The following is a 22726-nucleotide window of genomic DNA, read 5'->3' as shown; positions in this document are numbered from 1 at the left end:
GTCGCACAGTACCCCTTTACCGGATATTTTGGTAACACGCATGGTGTCCCTCCGTTCTCGGAGTGGGGGGGGGGGGTTGAACCCCGCAACTTCTGATCTACAGTCTGTTGACCTATCGACTAGACCACAACATTTCTAAGAGCAAGATGCGGTGATCATCAAATCCTTGATCATTTTTCTCGTTTGTCTTGTAATGTGAGATGATCCCGTCCCCGTCGGGCAGCCAAGAAGACAATTGTGAGGATCACAGTTAGACAGTTGGTGAAACCAAGAGCAAGAGACACTATTGTGTAGGATCCAGTCTTGTCCTTGATCATACCTACAAAATAAGACGAAAAGTAAAAGAAAGAAGGGACTATAAAAACAACGGTTACACATTTTTATGCTCCATGACTCTTTAACAGACAAAAAGTAATATGACTGCAAGGTTAATATGGTGTTTGTTTTTATTAACTGTAGAAACAACATACCATAACATCTTTATACTTGAGATCTTCCATCCAATTACTATAAGCAGTGGCTTAATGTACTGAAGTGCTAACGACATGTCCGCTCGACGTCCAGGTTATTGGCTCTAAACAACAGACCCTGCGCATGAGGTTCACCGCGAAATCATTCAAAAAAACGGGCCAGAGCATGGTAAATTCAGTGTTTGGGGCTTGTGTGATGACCACTCCATTGTTTAGCACAAAATTGTTTGGAACCAGCAACTTTGACAACTTGGCCAGTAAGATGTAACACCTCGGTACTCTATAACCATCACGGCACGAGTAGAATTATTCTAGGGCCAGATTCTTATGCTTGGAAATATCAACTTTCCAGTCTATACAATTTCAACAAAAACACCAAACCTTTATTGAATTTCCTATCTAAGTTAACTCATCAAAATCTATTTTTACTTCTAGCTTACCTGATAACAAACTTCCGACATTCCCTCCGATGCCGGTCACCAAACCAAAGATCCCTGCGGCAACCGTGAAGTTTTTATTAGACACAGAGCCCTTGAGGAAGGCAGCAGAAGATATTCCTGAGCTGAAGACGCACAACCCTTGGACAAACGCCGTGACGCACATGACTGGGAACGATGTTAGCAGTGGGTCAATTAAGAAGGTAGTTGATGATATCACACTCAGGATCAGGGAAACGACAATAAAATCAACTCTTAAGAAGAAGAGAATCGCAATGCATAGAATTCTCCCTAGGACGCCACCTCCACCTCCAATTGATGACAACAAAACGGCTTTAGAAGTTGGAATTCCGTGCCATATTGCTCTTGGAACAAGAAATAAAATCCATGATTGCGCAACGAAGAACGTGAGGAAAAGAATAGGAAGTGAAAGTAACAGGAGAGGTTCTTCCACAATAATGCAGTGCCGGAACCACCGCCACAATCGCAGCCTCCAAGGTAAAACGTCATTATCTGCAGATTCTCTCTCAAGGTGATCTTCTCGATATTGGCTAATTTCTTTTGACGATGAAGCCAGGTCGTCCGAGCTAACTATTTCACCATCATCTACAGCCATAAGAACACTCTTATTATCACCATTCGGATCGATTAAAGGTTCTTGACAACCTTCTCTTTTCTGAATACTTGTGGCTTTGGGAGAACCCTTTACTGTCCTAAGAGCTAAACTGGCAGGAATTGCATGCAAGCTGATCCCTCCAAGGATGAGCATGGCACCACTGAACCCATACGCATCTAGCGCCCCCTCGATGATGACTGGAACAACTATTGCACCTGCAGGTTTTCCTAGATTGCCTAAAGAGTTCATAAGTATGAATGTATCCTGGAAGTAGTCATTGAGTAAGACTTTGATTGGTAGGTACCCCATCGACAGTCCAAATCCTTAAGACAAGTGTGTGGAAAGAAAGTAAATTATGAAAATATTATTAATCTTAGTAGAGGCTTTATCGAACAACATTGTTTTAAAAATGACATGTCAAAATGTTTTGTGACAGATTGTGGTAACACAGTGTAAGCGTTAGAATCACATGCTAACATTACGTTCGGCAAAATAATTTGAGCTTTACAAGATGATTGCATGCAAGATTTCTTGTGTTATGATGTGCATTTAAATAAGCATTTGCATGTAATAGGGACAAACATCCTTTTTCGAGAAGACAGGGTTGCAAAACCTCAACATTTCCCAATATAATTAAATATCCCTCGAGCCATGAAAAAAGTTTCCCTTCAGTGATTGAAAATAGTGCCTGTCCTAACAGGGCAGTTACCTATTCTGATGATTTTTTTTTTCTGCCCTATAATGTGCCCATTGGACCTCACTTTTTCAAATTATCATAACGTAAGGTGCCACTTTAAACAATAAATCACATAATTCCTTTATTGAATATAACAAGAAAAAGTCTGTAAAAAGGGACATTCTATCCTAGGGTACTGTCTGAATACACAAGACAGTACAAAGCGGAGATTGTTAGCGAGAGAAAACGAAAACAGGATAAACATACAATGGACAAAAATACAATAGTGGGGGCTTTTAGGGATATTTAGGTGCAGATTCTTCTAAAAAGCACCACATTTGGCCCAGAGGTTATAGTATTAATGACTGCTTTGAGAGAAATAGTTGTTTTTATACGCTCAAGTGAAGGTTAGAATTGTGCTATTGCCCGAGGCGTGCCGAGGGCAATAGCATTTTTTATTTGGCCAATATGGCCAGCATGACAGCCCCAAGGAGACCTGTAATTAATACAAGCATATTATAATCAGATTCTCTGACCCCGAAAACCCTCTTACTATATAATCTTTTTATCATACTAGCCCTTTTCCTTTTGGAACTACACTTGACCTTTTACTCAAAGGTCACGGCAGCCATTTTGGATTTGACCAATATGACCAGCATGACAGCCCCAAGTAGACCTCAAATCAATTAAAGAACATCATGATCACTCTCTCTGACCCCGAAAACCCCATAAATATATAAACTGTTATCATACTAGCCCGTTTCCTTTCGCAACTATACTTGACCTGTAACTCAGATGGCGGCTATTTTGGATTTGACCAATATTACCAGTATGACCCGAAGAGATCTCAAATCGATGAAAGAACATCGTGATCAGTTTCTCTGACCCCGAAAACTTCATAAATATATGAACTATTATCATACAAGCGCTTTTCCTTTTGGAACTAAGCTTGACCTTTAACTCAGATGGCGGCCATTTTGAATTTGCCCAATATGGCATACCCAGAGGGCGCCCTTCTGGGCGTCCGGCAGAAATCGTAAGAGTATGCTATAAGCTACATCTGGGCCAAATTTGGTGCTTTTAGAAGACTCTGCACCAAACAACCCCTATTTAGCCCTAACAGCCCCCACTACAACAAAAATAGGAGAAAAATTATCAATTTGCAAAAAAAAATAAAAAATAAAAATAAAATAAAATTGATTTAGCTGTAAGTATCTTAGAAATGTGCTCAAGAATCTGTTTACCCTCTTTCATTTTACTTCATTTGTGCAGGGTTCGTGCGGTTTTGTACGTATCCCTTATAAAAAAAACACTGATTATGAATTCTAAATGTAAATTGAATCTATCAGATTCCAAAATATATTATACATGTTCAGTTTATCGTTTATGTTTAGTTTATTGAAATTTTTATATTGAATTTACCTTCGATTCAAATTTCCCCATGATTGTATAAGATATTTGATTTTTATGTAATAGCTTTTTTATCCGGACCCCATGGAAGCGAACAGGCGTATTCTGATAATACGCCTGGAATGGGTTATCCACCGTTTATGCACAATTCAATCAATGACAGGCCTATATTGATTGATTTAAACTAAATATTTGTTAAATCTCTGTATTTACCTGTTAGGGCAAGGCAGAATCCGAGAGGGATTACAGATGTCAGATAACCGGAAATGATGATTCCTAACGATGATATGATAGCTCCAGTGACCGCCATCACTCGAGGTGATATGTAGCCGCTCTTTAGGATATAAGCAACGGGTAAAGCTGCAGAATGCGAAATGGAAACGGTTAAATTGCAATGGGGTGATCCTTGGAGACCGACAACCCCGATCATGCCGATACTGATATTTCACAAACCAGACAGCCAGAAGCAGCACATAATTTCATGTATACTGCTCCTGCCATCCTCGCTCTTAAAATAAAACAGAAGACCCAATAGACCGAAAGTCTCAGATAGTAACTTAGAGTATTGGCTAGTTATTTAGGGAAAAGTCACCCAAAACAATAAGCGTAGGCATGCTGACATGCAGCGCTCAAAATACACGGGGGCGATGGGCGATTCGCCCCCGTGAGCTCCATAATCGCCCCCGTCAGGTTGCTCACGGGGGCGATTGAAAAATTAAAAGTTGCCCCCGTGGAATTATAAAATAAAGATGATCTTTTCTGATATAACTTTAACACAATATTAAGTATCAATTTTCAAACCTTAAACCAATGAAATGGAACTTAGATGGCGCAAGGACTGAAACATGGAGAAGTTTTTTGTTGTGAAAAGTGTGAATCCTCTGAAATCTGGTTATTCTAAAAGGCCAACAAATAATGTAACTCGACCAGTAAATCAATATTGAGAAGAAGATCACCAAAGATGTTGCAGGGTGTAAAGTTGTGAAATGTTTTATTACACGACTTAACACAACCCGTGTTTAAGGAGTGAACCATTCAATGTTGTGTAAAGTCGTTACACAACGAATTTGCAGTGCACACACATGTAAATCTGAGATTGTTCATTAATATTATGTTATTAAATACAGTTCGCAGAATCATCTATAAATAACTATGTTAAGCATTTACAGTCTATAAAAAATAGTTCCATAAATTAATATATCTCTGTGTTTGGATCAAGCAAAACAAATGCGTTTCCGGAAGCGAGAAAAAAAAATATGGAAAGAGGGGAAGGTCGAAATCTGTTTACGTGCTATACTTTTAGTGCACCGCGAGGACAACTATATTATGTCAAAGTCATGTTAATCCAGATAAGGTTATTCGAGGAATAAACTTTCAGATTCATATTTAAATCCCAATAAATAATATGTAGTCAAAATTAAATATAGTAAGGTACAATCGACATGTCTACGGGTGCTTCCACTAAACGACATGACTTGAAAAAATAATAGAAAAGCACGCACGTGCAACGAGGACAAAATAAGAATAAGATAACAGCCCAGTATATACATCATCCATCTTTCGAAACTAACTACGAGGGTGGCGCTAATTTTCTCTTTCGATTCATAATTAAATAGAAAACAGGATGAGCTCAGAGTTTTTATGTCGACCATACCATTAAAACCATTTTTTCTTCTTCCGCGAAATCAGGGGGTCTGGTCTAGGTCTCTACTTTTGTGAAGTGTAGTTGTGTTTTGTGGCCAAGTTTCTATTTCGACATCACCCCCGCGTGAGAACAGTGAAGATATATATTTTCGAGCTCAAGTACTTCCTTATTTCAGCTTTTAATCAACTACAAAGGCGATATGGGCGCGACAAAAAAAAAAAAAAATAGGCTAAAGTTCAGTCGATTGCAACGGTCTTTCCCTCTGGCATTCACAAGTGTTCATAAAATGATATAATACTTGTATATGTTTAAGATAACTAGTCCTAACGAACAAAGGAAACTTCAATTTGACTATACTACATTGCGACGATCATATCCACTATACAGATTGAGTAATACGTATGTATACGGGCTTGGACCAGAAACTTCGTACAAAGGGAAGAGATCTGACCATTAGCTTCATGTTATAACTTGTAAAGTTGTAAGAGAAATAATGCCGACTATTAATGATAATGATGAAATAGCAAAATTATTTAGGAGTTTCATGGGTACCACCAATTCAATGGAAAAAGAGCCCCCGTCTGTACTAAAAGAGCCCCCGTGAGAAGGCTCACGGGGGCGCTTTTTATTTTGAAAGAGCCCCCGTGGACAAAAAAATAATTTGAGCCCTGCTGACATGTAAGATATATTCCTGTCTTTTATGTACAACACTCCTTAAGAAAGTGTACAAGAGATATATAAATGAAGATATTCTTGGCATGATGTAACGCCTATTAACATGTCATGCGTGCAGCCATTTTCTTGATAATATGATGTACCAGACAAACTTGTATTATGTACCGTGCACCAAGCTCTAGTTCAAATACTTTTTAATTCAGCAATCTAACGTTTATTTTTCAATGAGGGTAAATCGATGCTGAGAAGGTAAAAATGAGATCTGGTGACAAAAACATAAGAGGGGCACCATCCTAAGTCATTCTTTTATAAATACTAAAGTAAAGCGGTTGAAAATGCAATTTGCGTTCTGACAATGTAATACTAGAATAATAGCAATTGAATGAAATACTTCATCACCATACACACCTGGGAAGAAGCATCCATAAATTTGAATACATTTACTTGATAAATGACTTCATAGTACGTCACATTATCTAGAAAATGGCGATGCAAGATGTCCTGAGAAAATGTACATTATGATGAAAAAATATCTTCCTTTATACCTCGTTCATATACTTTGGTGGGGGAATCTTGTAGATTAATGGACAATTAAGGCAACAATACAATAAATCTCTCATTAACTAAAAATATTCTTGTGGTTAGGATTCCTTTAATCAAAATATCGACCTTCCTTATTCTATGTATGGGAAGTAAATTAAAGAAAATTATGGGACTGCTGAGAATACTTCCGATGGCTGTAGTTTCAAAATACAAATTACAAACAGTGCCAATGAAGGTCTGAATGTTATTTTATTCGAAGGTTTTGTGACATTTTGCCAATTGTGGAAAAATAACACCAGAGAATGATACGAGGGGGTGATATACATACTTCTAAATAAAGGTATTATGCATGCACCCTGAGTAGAAATAAAAAAAACAAAGACATAACATTTTAATGGGCTTACGTGATTTGCACGTTCACAAAATTTATTCGACAAATCTGACCTATTTAGATCATCTTTCAATGATTGTGAAGTTCAATAAATTTTGACTCATATTTGGGTTAATGCAATGTAGTATGATATTGGTGAAATGCAAATCATACAAGATGTATACTCACATCCTAAGAACATCATGGACGTAGGCATGCTGCACGCAAGGCCTAAAGATGAAGCATCCGTCGAGAAAAAATATATCATGGTAGGAATCAAGACTCCAAACGACTTCGCCGTCGCCATTTCAACGAATTGGACGACGAATTTAGTCAGGACGATGACGTACTTCCATCCATCTTGTGAATCTCGCAAGCCTCCCATTTTGAAACAGGATTTCCCTTAGCTGAAATGCTTGGTATGCTCCTCTAGATCAGGAATGGTATAGACCTGCGATGATGTTACGAGTGGTACGTGTGGATGGCGGAAGTTTAGAACGAATCGTGTTTAACAGGGGAGAGTATGTACTATGTGAAATCGCATGAACAGTCGCATTGAAAACATACTACCTCAGTACAGGGAGCTCGGTCAAACTGCTCAGTCTACCGTATATTCCTATAACAAAGGGAGATCATGGCACCTTTTCGAACCTGAACAGGATTTTACAATGGAATATTATAAGCATAAACATGTACAGTGTGAGTCAAAAAAAAGTTTACACCTAGAAAATTGCTAATTATTTTTTAAATCATCTATGAACAGTAAATGATTATACATCTTATGAAAAAGTTTTTTATCCAAATCATTTGGTGTCATTTTTGTGTGGTATGTGTTCACGCTTGGATGAAAAGGAGGCATCGTTTGCGAGAGTGTAAAAATCGATTTGCGCCTGTGTGATGTTTGATTTGGGACAATAGGCCATTTTCGTAATTTAACCAAATTTAATGCATAAGTCTTTGTGAAGTGCCTCAATACAAATTATTTCATTCACCTGATAGAAATAATAGTATTTCAATAGTCAGAATGCAACTGCATATATTAAGTGTTGCTAGGTAGGTCAAACCATAATGCTTGTCCAACCTGACAACAACTAATGTATACAGTTTGGATTCTGTCTATTGAAATACTATTATTCTTATCAGGTGAATGAAATAATTTGTATTGGGGCACTTCACAAAGACGTTTGCATTAAATTTGATTACATTACAAAAATGGCCTATTGGGATTTGGGTTTTAATTCGGTCTGTGCAGATCCAAATAACATCCCTAACAAAAGTAATCATGCCACACATATCAAATATCGATTGTCAAATATTAACGAACATGTGTGTGCGTGTGTGTATGTGGTTGTGACTTTGCTTCTGCAAAAGGCATATGCAATGCATTTAATTTGATACATTCAATTCATTCTCTCACTCCGCTAATCCAAATATAATACATGCTGTATAGGCATCACTTTGGCGCAAGCCGATTTTTGCACTCTCGCAAACAATGCCACCTGTTCATCCAAGCGTGAACACATACCACACAAAAAATGATACCAAATGATTTGGGATAAAACACTCTTTCATAAGATGTATAATCATTTACTGTTCATAGATGATTTAAAAAATAATTAGCTATTTTCTTGGTGTAAACTTTTTTTTTGACTCACACTGTACATGTATATGCTCATAATAATATTATTCCATTGTAAAATCCCTTTCAGGTTTGACAAGATGCCACGATCTCCCTTTGTCATCCAAGCGTGAACACAAAACCACACAAAAATGATACCAAATGATTTGGGATAAAACACTCTTTCATAAGATGTATAATCATTTACTGTTCATAGATGATTTTTAAAAAAATTAGCAATTTTCAAGGTGAAAACTTTTCTTTGACTCACACGGTATATGGCTGCCTTCATAAATCTTTATATGAAGGAGTTTCGTCTAGCAAACAATAAATGTCCGATGAAAATGAGCACTGGAAACAATTTGCTTGTGTCCAACAAACCTCTCTTTTATTCTGCAACTCCAACAATGGTGTAAACTTCACCTTAATATCTTCGGTAAAACCTTCAGAAAACAATCTGTAATGATAATAAACAAACAAACATATATACCAAACAAATGTTTCAGCCTGTAAGATAGATTATTTATGCTATTCTATTCAAATCATTTACTTCTAAATTCCAACATCAATTAAAACAATGTGTAAAAATACAGTCAATGGGCAATCAAAACAATATAAAACTGTGACATTGCAATCAAACTACAAGTCATTGTACCACATATATCTGTGAATCTTGATGTACACCCCCTCTTTCTTCTGATTCGACAATGCATCCCAAGTTAGCCATCCAACATTCAAATGTGCATCTTCTTTTTTATCTTCACATATCAAACTGAAATCCAACTACATTGTACCACATATGCACAATTCAGTTACTTTTAACTGCGATACATGGAAATGAATCAATAAATACCATTTATCTATATATCTATCTATATCTGTGAATCTTGATGTACACCCCTCTTTCTTTTTTCTTCTTTTCTCTCTCTCTCTCTCTCTCATTCCCCTTTTACCAATATTTGAAGAGATTTTAATGAAAACATATTAATTAAATATAAAAACAGAGTGTGGGTATTGAATCTTTGCATAAGGAAACATAATTGTAGTTTGATTATATATAAAAGCTTAGGTGTACACAATTTCTTAAATAGTGGGATGAGGGTGTATTGTAGGAGGCGAAAACGGGGTAGTATAGTATGAGATTCTAGAGACGTATAATGAGTGTGAATTTGAGAAGAAAAGAAAAATAGAAAAAAGAGTAAAGAAAATAATATAATAATGATAAGTAGGAGAAGTTGAAGAAGGGAAGGAAGAATAAGAGGAAGAAAGTTATCAAGAAATAAACTATAGTTTCAATATTCGTCACGTTTATTATTTCAAGATACATGTAATTGGTAGCGTATGGGACACAAGATGGCCAAATATACCTTAGATTTGGTCATTTTTGCCTCAGTATGTATTCAATCCATTGCTAAATAGTTATTAATATCTTTTGATAACTCGTGAAATGCATGAATAAAGCTATAGCTTTACAAAAGCTGTGGCGGAAAATTATTTTCACGACATCTTGCGGCAAATGTACATGAGGCCGCGTAATTATATGCCCAACAATCGGCACTTTTGATTCCATTTATTGGGGTTGTGGCCCCAACAAGAAGGAGGCTTTGGCGGTTTCGTTCTATACTGCATGGATACACCAATGTCCTGGAATCCAGACACCCCATTATCGTGAAAACTCTTAATTAGCCTTTAAATTAAGCTGTTTTGCACATTGTACCCCCCCCCCCCCCCCCGGTAGCCAAGATCATCGCTGATGATCACAGTTACACAGCTGGTCACCAAGAGTAACAAAATATACGTAATGTTTTGTTCACAATGTGTTTTTGTTTTCGTACTCCGTTTAATAATTATTTCTATTTTGTCAATACTACTATTATTTCGGTAAAATATTTTATACTAATACGTGTAAAACGCAAAACAATGTTTCACTATTTCGCTCTTTTCTACGATCTCTTGAACATTTAGAAAATATGGAACGTACACTTTGTTTAACTAAAAATCGTCTTGCTCTTCAAAGTAAGAAAGGGGAATATATGTTACGTAATTTTGTTGATGAGTTAACTAGTAAATTTGATTTTACTATTTATCGATTGTCTATAAGAACATGTTTGTATCATGTAATAAATTATAAATAATGTTAAAAAGGTGAGCAACAAATACTGCAACCCCCAAGTGATCGATTATTTGTCTCGTTTGTCTACCAATATGTCAATAAAATGATGATAACTGTTAGTGATTGTTGAATTTATAACTAATATTCCGCTTTTTTACAGCGATTAAAGGGGTAGTTGAGTTTTGGTATAGAGGGCGCTGCACACAACAAAAGTTGTGACATTATGAACCAGAACGTCAATGACGTAGCGCTCATCCGCATCTCGCAACAACAAATATCGTAAATTTTATGTTGTACACTTTTGAACTGTTCAAAAAATAAAAATGTGATGCCCTGGAAGGGACATAATTTCATTTAGCTGTACAAGATTAAATAGAAACTAAAGGAAATGGAATGAAAAATTGGTTGAAAAATATATATTTTATGATAAGCAGGACTCGAACTTAGTAAGAGATAAATGTAAACATACTCACCTTTTATTATAATATGGAAAGGACAGAGGTATAAATAGTCAGTAAATTGTCAACAGAAAAATATGGCAAAATATATTTTCTATCATTTATAAAAATTGTTATATTTTTGCCAGATTTGGCCACCAGCATAAACAATAACTGAGCATTGTTTTACTATGGACCCTACTACCATAGTTCTACCTATCCAAAGTGTGTGTGCAAGGGGGGGGGGGGGTATGCAGTGTGATTGCCATGCCTAGGCCTATCCTGGCCTTGCGCTATAGTAGCGCCCAGGAGTAGCGCTTTGCTGAAAACAAAATGCGTTCTGAACATTTAATTTTCAACATCTCTTTTCTCCTCTTTTTAATCCACAAATCAAGTGTTTTCTGTGAGAGATCAAATTTGCAAATAATCATCCTAATATTTTGCACAAAACTTTAAAAATGAAATGAAGGAGAAGGAGCATTTTTTGTTATTTTTGGAATAAATTTGAATAAATTACCATAAATAATCAATGGAGCTAAATCTCAAAATTCTGTGTAAAAGTTTAGTGTTCCAAATTTAGCTCTACCAGATTTTTAGACAAACAAAATCAAAATCGGTCAAGAAATGAGGGAGAAGAAGCAGGTTTTGTAATTTCGAATAAATTTGAATAAATTAGCATAGATAATGAATTTCACGATGCTGTGTAGAAGTTTAAAATCCCCCTCCTAGCCCGATCATAATTATGATACAATCAAAATCAAAATCGGTTGAAAAATAACGAAGAAGAAGCATTTTGAAAACTGTGGAAGGACGGACGGACGTCGGACGACGGACACCACGCCATGGCATAAGCTCATCGGGCCCTTCGGGCCGGATGAGTTAAAAACTGCAACACCCGCAACACAATGCAGGCACATTTTCCACTCCCTGCGGAGCATTCTACCCAGTCGCCATTTAACAAGCGCAACTTGCTAATCCAACCATATTAAAGGGATAGTTGAGTTTTGTTTTCAGACCGCAAATATTGCTCTTTTTCTTATCTATGACATTTCTAGTGCCCTTTTAGAATATAAAATTGCTATGAAGGTAATTTTAGACCCCAAAATGTGTAAAATTTAGCTAATACGATCACACCAATTCAGCTCCACTTTTAAAAAAATACCGTGACCGTTAATTAATTATATGATTAAATATAACAAGACATGGGCCGGCTGGTTGTGCGTATTAAATATAACCAACATCGGCATTGGCTGAAATCCGACGTAAATGGCGCTATTTCATTTTTTTTCAACTACTTTTTTAAATTAACTTATATTTGTGGTGGTACACAAGTATTAGAAATCGTTATATTTATGAATATTTCAGCCGTCTCTGAACCGATTTTGATCAAACAAAGATGATTTTGTCATTTAAATTGTATGTTCTTTCAAATTTGACACTCAGCTTTTCATTATCTCACAAACAATTATTTGTGTATCGACCTCTGCAACAGAACTCAACTATCCCTTTAACTTTCGCATCCTACCGGGTACTCATTAAACACCCGGCCTGGAAGGAGAGTGGCAAATGTAGATCAATGTCTTGCCAAATGAGATAAGTGCCGCGATAGGACTTGAACCGCGGACCTAGTGATCCACAGTCCGGTGACATATTAACTCCTGACCACGTTATTAAGTAATTAATAGTCACCATATTATTTTGAAAGTAGAGCTTAATTGGTATGATTGTATTGACTAAATTCCACAAATTTTGGGGTCTAAAATTACCTTTATAGCAATTTTAGGTCCTATACAAGGGCACTAGAAATGTTATAAATAAGAATAAGAGCAATAACCATGCACTTTGAAGGCATTTAAGGTCTTAAACAATTAGAACTCAACTGTCCAACGATGTCTCTATGCGCTCTATTGATCATGATTACCCCGGTAATTCGATTAAGGCTTGCCCGTACACAAAGTATTCACATTCTCCACTCCCTATGAAGCATTCCAGCCAGGCGCCATTTTACAGACGCTCACACTGCTTAGCAAACTACATTGACTTCCGCATTCTACGCAGGTATCCATTTAACACCTCGGTCTCGAGTGGCAAATACAGATTAACGTCTTGCCAAAGAACGTTAGTGTCGGGTTTGAGATTTGAACCCCCGTCCCCCCCCCCCCCCCCCCCCCCCCGGTAGCCAAGATCATCGCTGATGATCACAGTTACACAGCTGGTCACCAAGAGTAACAAAATATACGTAATGTTTTGTTCACAATGTGTTTTTTTTTTTCGTACTCCGTTTAATAATTATTTCTATTTTGTCAATACTACTATTATTTCGGTAAAATATTTTATACTAATACGTGTAAAACGCAAAACAATGTTTCACTATTTCGCTCTTTTCTACGATCTCTTGAACATTTAGAAAATATGGAACGTACACTTTGTTTAACTAAAAATCGTCTTGCTCTTCAAAGTAAGAAAGGGGAATATATGTTACGTAATTTTGTTGATGAGTTAACTAGTAAATTTGATTTTACTATTTATCGATTGTCTATAAGAACATGTTTGTATCATGTAATAAATTATAAATAATGTTAAAAAGGTGAGCAACAAATACTGCAACCCCCAAGTGATCGATTATTTGTCTCGTTTGTCTACCAATATGTCAATAAAATGATGATAACTGTTAGTGATTGTTGAATTTATAACTAATATTCCGCTTTTTTACAGCGATTAAAGGGGTAGTTGAGTTTTGGTATAGAGGGCGCTACACACAACAAAAGTTGTGACATTATGAACCAGAACGTCAATGACGTAGCGCTCATCCGCATCTCGCAACAACAAATATCGTAAATTTTATGTTGTACACTTTTGAACTGTTCAAAAAATAAAAATGTGATGCCCTGGAAGGGACATAATTTCATTTAGCTGTACAAGATTAAATAGAAACTAAAGGAAATGGAATGAAAAATTGGTTGAAAAATATATATTTTATGATAAGCAGGACTCGAACTTAGTAAGAGATAAATGTAAACATACTCACCTTTTATTATAATATGGAAAGGACAGAGGTATAAATAGTCAGTAAATTGTCAACAGAAAAATATGGCAAAATATATTTTCTATCATTTATAAAATTTTTGCCAGATTTGGCCACCAGCATAAACAATAACTGAGCATTGTTTTACTATGGACCCTACTACCATAGTTCTACCTATCCAAAGTGTGTGTGCAAGGGGGGGGGGGGGTATGCAGTGTGATTGCCATGCCTAGGCCTATCCTGGCCTTGCGCTATAGTAGCGCCCAGGAGTAGCGCTTTGCTGAAAACAAAATGCGTTCTGAACATTTAATTTTCAACATCTCTTTTCTCCTCTTTTTAATCCACAAATCAAGTGTTTTCTGTGAGAGATCAAATTTGCAAATAATCATCCTAATATTTTGCACAAAACTTTAAAAATGAAATGAAGGAGAAGGAGCATTTTTTGTTATTTTTGGAATAAATTTGAATAAATTACCATAAATAATCAATGGAGCTAAATCTCAAAATTCTGTGTAAAAGTTTAGTGTTCCAAATTTAGCTCTACCAGATTTTTAGACAAACAAAATCAAAATCGGTCAAGAAATGAGGGAGAAGAAGCAGGTTTTGTAATTTCGAATAAATTTGAATAAATTAGCATAGATAATGAATTTCACGATGCTGTGTAGAAGTTTAAAATCCCCCTCCTAGCCCGATCATAATTATGATACAATCAAAATCAAAATCGGTTGAAAAATAACGAAGAAGAAGCATTTTGAAAACTGTGGAAGGACGGACGGACGTCGGACGACGGACACCACGCCATGGCATAAGCTCATCGGGCCCTTCGGGCCGGATGAGTTAAAAACTGCAACACCCGCAACACAATGCAGGCACATTTTCCACTCCCTGCGGAGCATTCTACCCAGTCGCCATTTAACAAGCGCAACTTGCTAATCCAACCATATTAAAGGGATAGTTGAGTTTTGTTTTCAGACCGCAAATATTGCTCTTTTTCTTATCTATGACATTTCTAGTGCCCTTTTAGAATATAAAATTGCTATGAAGGTAATTTTAGACCCCAAAATGTGTAAAATTTAGCTAATACGATCACACCAATTCAGCTCCACTTTTAAAAAAATACCGTGACCGTTAATTAATTATATGATTAAATATAACAAGACATGGGCCGGCTGGTTGTGCGTATTAAATATAACCAACATCGGCATTGGCTGAAATCCGACGTAAATGGCGCTATTTCATTTTTTTTCAACTACTTTTTTAAATTAACTTATATTTGTGGTGGTACACAAGTATTAGAAATCGTTATATTTATGAATATTTCAGCCGTCTCTGAACCGATTTTGATCAAACAAAGATGATTTTGTCATTTAAATTGTATGTTCTTTCAAATTTGACACTCAGCTTTTCATTATCTCACAAACAATTATTTGTGTATCGACCTCTGCAACAGAACTCAACTATCCCTTTAACTTTCGCATCCTACCGGGTACTCATTAAACACCCGGCCTGGAAGGAGAGTGGCAAATGTAGATCAATGTCTTGCCAAATGAGATAAGTGCCGCGATAGGACTTGAACCGCGGACCTAGTGATCCACAGTCCGGTGACATATTAACTCCTGACCACGTTATTAATAGTCACCATATTATTTTGAAAGTAGAGCTTAATTGGTATGATTGTATTGACTAAATTCCACAAATTTTGGGGTCTAAAATTACCTTTATAGCAATTTTAGGTCCTATACAAGGGCACTAGAAATGTTATAAATAAGAATAAGAGCAATAACCATGCACTTTGAAGGCATTTAAGGTCTTAAACAATTAGAACTCAACTGTCCAACGATGTCTCTATGCGCTCTATTGATCATGATTACCCCGGTAATTCGATTAAGGCTTGCCCGTACACAAAGTATTCACATTCTCCACTCCCTATGAAGCATTCCAGCCAGGCGCCATTTTACAGACGCTCACACTGCTTAGCAAACTACATTGACTTCCGCATTCTACGCAGGTATCCATTTAACACCTCGGTCTCGAGTGGCAAATACAGATTAACGTCTTGCCAAAGAACGTTAGTGTCGGGTTTGAGATTTGAACCCCCGTCCCCCCCCCCCCCCCCCCCCCACTCAGTGTTATTGAGGGTACGCGTATGCTTGTTCCCTCTTTTGAAAGCACTCCCTATCTAAAGACTACCAACATTTCCGAACCCCCATTTCGCGGGCTTTTCCTGCCTTGGAGACCCCCCTAAATCCGGAAAATGCTCAATGTACCCCCCCCCCCCCTAAATTCGGAATAATTTCTCAGGAGTCCAAAGAGTTGAGAGATAAAAGTTAATACACCCCCTTTTTTTACAATATTCTCGGGCCGGACTTTGTCGCACAGTACCCCTTTACCGGATATTTTGGTAACACGCATGGTGTCCCTCCGTTCTCGGAGTGGGGGGGGGGGGGGTTGAACCCCGCAACTTCTGATCTACAGTCTGTTGACCTATCGACTAGACCACAACATTTCTAAGAGCAAGATGCGGTGATCATCAAATCCTTGATCATTTTTCTCGTTTGTCTTGTAATGTGAGATGATCCCGTCCCCGTCGGGCAGCCAAGAAGACAATTGTGAGGATCACAGTTAGACAGTTGGTGAAACCAAGAGCAAGAGACACTATTGTGTAGGATCCAGTCTTGTCCTTGATCATACCTACAAAATAAGACGAAAAGTAAAAGAAAGAAGGGACTATAAAAACAACGGTTACACATTTTTATGCTCCGTGACTTTTTAATAGACAAAAAGTAATATGACTGCAAGGTTAATATGGTGTTTGTTTTCATTAACTGTAGAAACAACATACCATAACATCTTTACACTTGAGATCTTCCATCCAATTACAATAAGCAGTGGCTTAAAGTACCGAAGTGCTAACGACATGTTCGCTCGACGTCCAGGTTATTGGCTTTAAACAACAGACCCTGCGCATGAGGTTAACCGCGAAATCATTCAAAAAACGGGCCAGAGCATGGTAAATTCAGTGTTTGGGGCTTGTGTGATGACCACTCCATTGTTTAGCACAAAATTGTTTGGAACCAGCAACTTTGACAACTTGGCCAGTAAGATTTAACACCTCGGTACTCTATAACCATCACGGCACGAGTAGAATATTCTAGGGCCAGATTCTTATGCTTGGAAATATCAACTTTCCAGTCTATACAATTTCAACAAAAACACCAAACCTTTATTGTATTTCCTATCTAAGTTAACTTATCAAAATCTATTTTTACTTGTAGCTTACCTGACAACAAACTTCCGACATTCCCTCCGATGCCGGTCACCAAACCAAAGATCCCTGCGGCAATAGTGAAGTTTTTATTAGACACAGAGCCCTTGAGGAAGGCAGCAGAAGATATTCCTGAGCTGAAGACGCACAACCCTTGGACAAACGCCGTGACGCACATGACTGGGAACGATGTTAATTGTCAATTAAGAAGGTAGTTGATGATATCACACTCAGGATCAGGGAAACGACAATAAAGTCAACTCTTAAGAAGAAGAGAATCGCAATGCATAGAATTCTCCCTAGGACGCCACCTCCACCTCCAATTGATGACAACAAAACGGCTTTAGAAGTTGGAATTCCGTGCCATATTGCTCTTGGAACAAGAAATAAAATCCATGATTGCGCAACGAAGGACGTGAGGAAAAGAATAGGAAGTGAAAGTAACAGGAGAGGTTCTTCCACAATAATGCAGTGCCGAAACCACCGCCACAATCGTAGCCTCCAAGGTAAAACGTCTGCAGATTTTCTCTCAATGTGATCTTCTCGATATTGGCTAATTTCTTTTGACGATGAAGCCAGGTCGTCCGAGCTAACTATTTCACCATCATCTACAGCCATAAGAACACTCTTATTATCACCATTAGGATCGATTAAAGGTTCTTGACAACCTTCTCTTTTCTGAATACTTGTGGCTTTGGGAGAACCCTTTACTGTCCTAAGAGCTAAACTGGCAGGAATTGCATGCAAGCTGATCCCTCCAAGGATGAGCATGGCACCACTGAACCCATACGCATCTAGCGCCCCTTCGATGATGACTGGAACAACTAATGCACCTGCAGGTTTTCCTAGATTGCCTAAAGCGTTCATAAGTATGAATGTATCCTGGAAGTAGTCGTTGAGTAAGACTTTGACTGGTAGGTACCCCATCGACAGTCCAAATCCTTGAGACAAGTATGTGGAAAGAAAGTAAATTATGAAAATATTATTAATCTTAGTAGAGTCTAAGTTTTCCAAACTTGGATACACTTCCATTTACTGCTGTGGCGGAACATTTCCGGGGTGGGGGAGGAGGCGAGGGGAGGGGTTGCAATAATTCATACAGGCTTCATCAAGCAACATTATTTTAAAAAATGGCATGTCAAAATGTTTTGTGACAGATTGTGGTAACACAGTGTAAGCGTTAGAAACACATGCTAACATTACGTTCGGCAAAATAATTTGAGCTTTACGAGATGATTGTATGCAAGATTTCTTGTGTTATGATGTGCATTTAAATAAGCAGTTGCATGAAATAGAGACGAACATCCTTTTCCGAGAAGACAGGGGTGCAAAACCTCATCATTGGACCTTACCTTTACAAATATTCATAATGTAAGGTGCCACTTTGTGCCACAACAAAATCACATAATCTATTTATTGATATGACGAGAGAAAGCATGTAGGTCTAAAAAGGAACGTTCAATCCTAGGATAGTTGTCCGAGGGGTAGGTGCCTGGGGGTGGTTATCCGGGGGTAGGTGTCCTTGAATCGTGATTCACAGCGGCTTATTAAGTGACCATTCAATGAGTTTCAATGTATGGAAATCTAATTGTGATGATAATAATATGAATTTAAAATACGTTACTTTTAGAAAGTGTACTATTGTAGATGTTGAAGCTTTTAAAGGCATCGTTTAACAATGTTAAATCTGAGATGCACGGTCCTACGTGTTATCAGTGTCTGTGATATGGTTTTTTGAAGCCCTGAAAAAAATTGTGCTTAAAAATGATCAAGAAGTGCCCCCAAAAAGTAAAAATCTTTGAGTGACCGGTTTTATCGTACTCGTTTTTCCCAATAGACTGTAGTGTTATGAAAACCGTTAGGAAAACGCAAAATTTGGTTTCGATTTCCATTCATAAATATCTTAATAATTAGACAGGCGATGTGCTTGCAAATCAGTGACAGTCTTGAATAGCTTGTATAAGTGATTTTGACGAATCTAGTTGCTGTATTCTGGACTCTCTCAATGTTGCTGATGTTGGTGATCGTATATGGATCCCAGGCCCGATCCCAGGCTGAAGAAGCGTAATTAAGATGAGGTTTAACCAGCATAGAATACAGCTTCTCCTTTGTTTTTGTTTTGTTGAAGATTGATAGAAGTTTCTTTCAAGAATGTGACTACTTTCATGGCCTTACGTCTTCAATTTTTAACCTGCTTGTTCCATCTCATATCATTTTGTAGGAGTATACCCAAATATCTGGTGAGTGTGGTTTCTTCGAGATTGACTCCCATTATCTGGTTGGATGTTCTGTTTGGTTTCCTGCCCCTCGTGACTCGCCTAGTAAGTGTTGTGCATTTCCGCGGGTCGAAAATCATTCCCCAGAACCCAGTTGACCAAGGTGTTAAGGTCTTTTTGCAGTACTTCCTCATCTTTGGGTGATATTATGGTGTTGTAGATTAAGCAATCATCCGCAAAGAGTATGGTAGTACTCTTCACACCGTTATCAATGTCATTGACATGAAGGAGGAACAGATGTGGCCCGAGGACTGTACCCTGTGGAGTCCCACTGAGGACGGGAACCCAGTCAGAATACTCGCCGTTAATCATGATCCTCTGGGATTTCTTAGTAAGGAAGGATGATATTATCCACTTTTTGGTTAAGGATCTAATTCCACAGAAGTCCAATTTAGTGAGAAGGCTATGCTGAGGCATCACATCGAAGGCCTTTGAAAAATCAAGTATAGCCATATCAGTTGACAGTCCAGCATTAACACTGTTTGTAAGATCTAGGTTGTCAAGATAAGCTGAGTTTCACAAGATCTTGCCTTTCTGAAAGCATGCTGGTTGTCAGAGGGTAGGCCTATGTCCCATTTTGATAAATGGTTCATAAGATTTGAATCAATGATTGCGTTCCAGGAGCTTATACAGCAAACGCACGTCGGAGAGACCGGACGGTAATTCGCTGGATTTGTTGTGGGCCCTTTCTTGTAGATAGGTGTGATGTTTGCTCTTCTCCAGTCCTGCGGGAGGTCACCCAGGTCGAGTGATTGCTGAAATAGATGTTGAAGTACAGGAGCAATTTCATTTCAACAGCGAGCCACGGCGAGCCAACACTGGAGCACCTCTTGGGGGTGGTCCACGAGAGAGAGCGTGGTCAAGCGCGCGCTAGACCCCGCTATCTCTGCCAGTGTGAACCCGAGCTACGATAGCAGGCCGTCCGAAGTCATCGTTCAACACGCGGGGAATTTTATACTCATTCTATTTTGGTGCGATCTGAATCTGAATCAGTACAACTCAACACTCCGGGTTCGTAATAGCGCGCGAAATCTTTGACCGCTCTGACCTCATGACGTCACGCGTCATGGCAACAGGACCTCTCAAAAAAGGGGGTGCTACGATAGACCGCGCTATCTCACTGCGGTGTGGATCCGGCGAATGCTAATGGGCGGACCGTGGGTCACGCTACGATAGCGCGATCCACGGTCCGCCCACGGCCCCCCCCCCTTGCGGTGTGAACACGCCCCGAATCTCCCTAGGCCGAGAACCAATAATTGTAAAAAGAATATTTAATTACAGAGGAGCTTCATTAATTGTACCACAAATTACCAGCTAATACCCGGAGTGCTTACACGATTCAAAATTTCAAATCTAATCTGAAAAATTATTTCAAGTATCTTACAAATGTGCTCAAGAATCTGTTTACCTCTCTTTCCCTTTACTTTATTTGTTCAGGGTTCGTGCGGTTCTGTGTGCCTTATACAATACATTGAATATGAATTATACATGTAAATTGAATTTATTAGACTCCAAAATATATTATATATTTTTGTTCAGTTATATCGTTTATGTTATGTTTATTGAAATGTTTATATTGAATTTACTTGTAATTCATATTTCCCCATGATTGGATAAGATATTTGAATATCCGGACCCCATGAAAGAACAGGCGTATTTTGATAATACGCTTCAAAATATGTTATCCGCCGTTTATTTATTTTATGCGTATGTATTTGTATGATGTGCTGATTTTATACGAATTATGTACACATGGATATCAACGATCCTATATGATGGAGTGTGATACATGTATTTCATTACTAATATAAAACATGCACAATTCAGTCAATTACAGCGTAGTGTTGAATTAGTAGATTAGGCCTATTGATTGATTTAAACAAAATTCTCGCTATCTATGTATTTACCTGTTAGGGCGAGGCAGAATCCGAGAGGGATTACAGATGTGAGATAACCGGAAATGATGATCCCTAACGATGATATGATAGCTCCAGTGACCGCCATCACTCGAGGTGTTATGTAGCCGCTCTTCAGAATATACGCAACGGGTAAAGCTGCAGAATGCGAAATGGAAACGGTTAAGTTACAATGGGGTGATCCCAGTAGACCGAAAACCCCTGCTACTTCACGAAACAGACAGCCAGAAGCAGCATAATTATGTTTACCGCATTTGGGGGCACTTGTTTTTCCGAAGGTTCGTTTTTCCGAAGGTTCGTATTTCTGAAGGTTCATAATTCCGAAACACAAATTTCCCATGATTCATAATTCCGAACATTTGTTGCATTATTCCGAAGGTTCGTTTATCCGTAGGTTTTTGATTCCGAAAATGAATTAGGGTCCATGTTTCCAAAGATTCATAATTCCGAAAATGAATAAGGGTTCATAATTCAGAAGGTTCGAATTTCCTTTAAAAAATTTTTTAAAAAGGGTTCATAATTCCGAAAATGAAAAAATTTCATAATTCCGAAAATGAAATAGGGTTCATAATTCCGAAAATGAAAATTTCATTTTCGAATTTTATTTTAAGAATTACAAACCCTATTTCTTTTTCGGAATTACGAACCTTCGGAATAATGGACCCTATTTCATTATCGGAAATACGAACCATCGGAATTAGTAGGGGCTGTTAGGGATATTTTGGTGCAGATTCTTCTAAAAGCACCAAATTTGGCCCAGAGGTAGATTATACCATACTATTGGCCTTTCATTGATTTGAGGTCTCCTTGGGGCTGCCATACTGGTCATATTGGTCAAATCTAAAATGGCCGCCATCTGAGTTACAGGTCAAGTGTAGTTATGAAAGAAAATGGGCTAGTATGATAACAGTTTATATATTTATGGGGTTTTCGGGGTCACAAAATCTGATTATCATGTTCTTTTACCAATTTGAGGTCTACTTGGGGCTGTCATGCTGGTCATATTGGTCAAATCGAAAATGGTTGCCACCTCTGAGTAAAAGGTCAAGCGTAGTTTCAAAAGGAAAAGGACCAGTATGATAAAAGTTGATGAATTCATGGGGTTTCCGGGGTCGGATAATCTGATTATGATGATTATGAAGCGAGTTCGTAATTGCACACTGCGCATGCGCCAAAATCGGGAACGAACTTTTCCAAAGGTCACATGAACATAAAGAGAACTTAGAAAGGGACT

General features: G+C 37.9%; 2 protein-coding genes across 2 annotated transcripts; both read right to left on the bottom strand.

Moving 5' to 3' along the window:
* Nucleotides 1-80: 80 nt before the first annotated feature.
* Nucleotides 81-7091, bottom strand: LOC105439115. The gene is made up of 4 exons (XM_030999814.1): nt 7032-7091; nt 3823-3969; nt 911-1846; nt 81-319 (listed from the first exon to the last, which is right to left on the bottom strand). Exons 1-4 carry the CDS (start codon nt 7057-7059, stop codon nt 171-173), a joined length of 1260 nt encoding a protein of 419 aa, XP_030855674.1. The 5' UTR covers nt 7060-7091; the 3' UTR covers nt 81-170.
* A 10084-nt stretch (nt 7092-17175) lies between these two features.
* Nucleotides 17176-21873, bottom strand: LOC115918201. The gene is made up of 2 exons (XM_030999594.1): nt 21484-21873; nt 17176-18241 (listed from the first exon to the last, which is right to left on the bottom strand). The coding sequence occupies exons 1-2, from the start codon at nt 21830-21832 to the stop codon at nt 17493-17495; spliced, it is 1098 nt and encodes a 365-aa protein (XP_030855454.1). The 5' UTR covers nt 21833-21873; the 3' UTR covers nt 17176-17492.
* Between the last annotated feature and the right edge of the window lie 853 nt (nt 21874-22726).

This window comes from Strongylocentrotus purpuratus, unplaced genomic scaffold (assembly GCF_000002235.5).
Source record: "Strongylocentrotus purpuratus isolate Spur 01 unplaced genomic scaffold, Spur_5.0 spur5_scaffold_5, whole genome shotgun sequence".
Lineage (NCBI taxonomy): Eukaryota > Metazoa > Echinodermata > Echinoidea > Camarodonta > Strongylocentrotidae > Strongylocentrotus > Strongylocentrotus purpuratus.
Note: the sequence above shows the minus strand (reverse complement) of the source record. Positions and strands in the feature narration are given on the sequence as shown.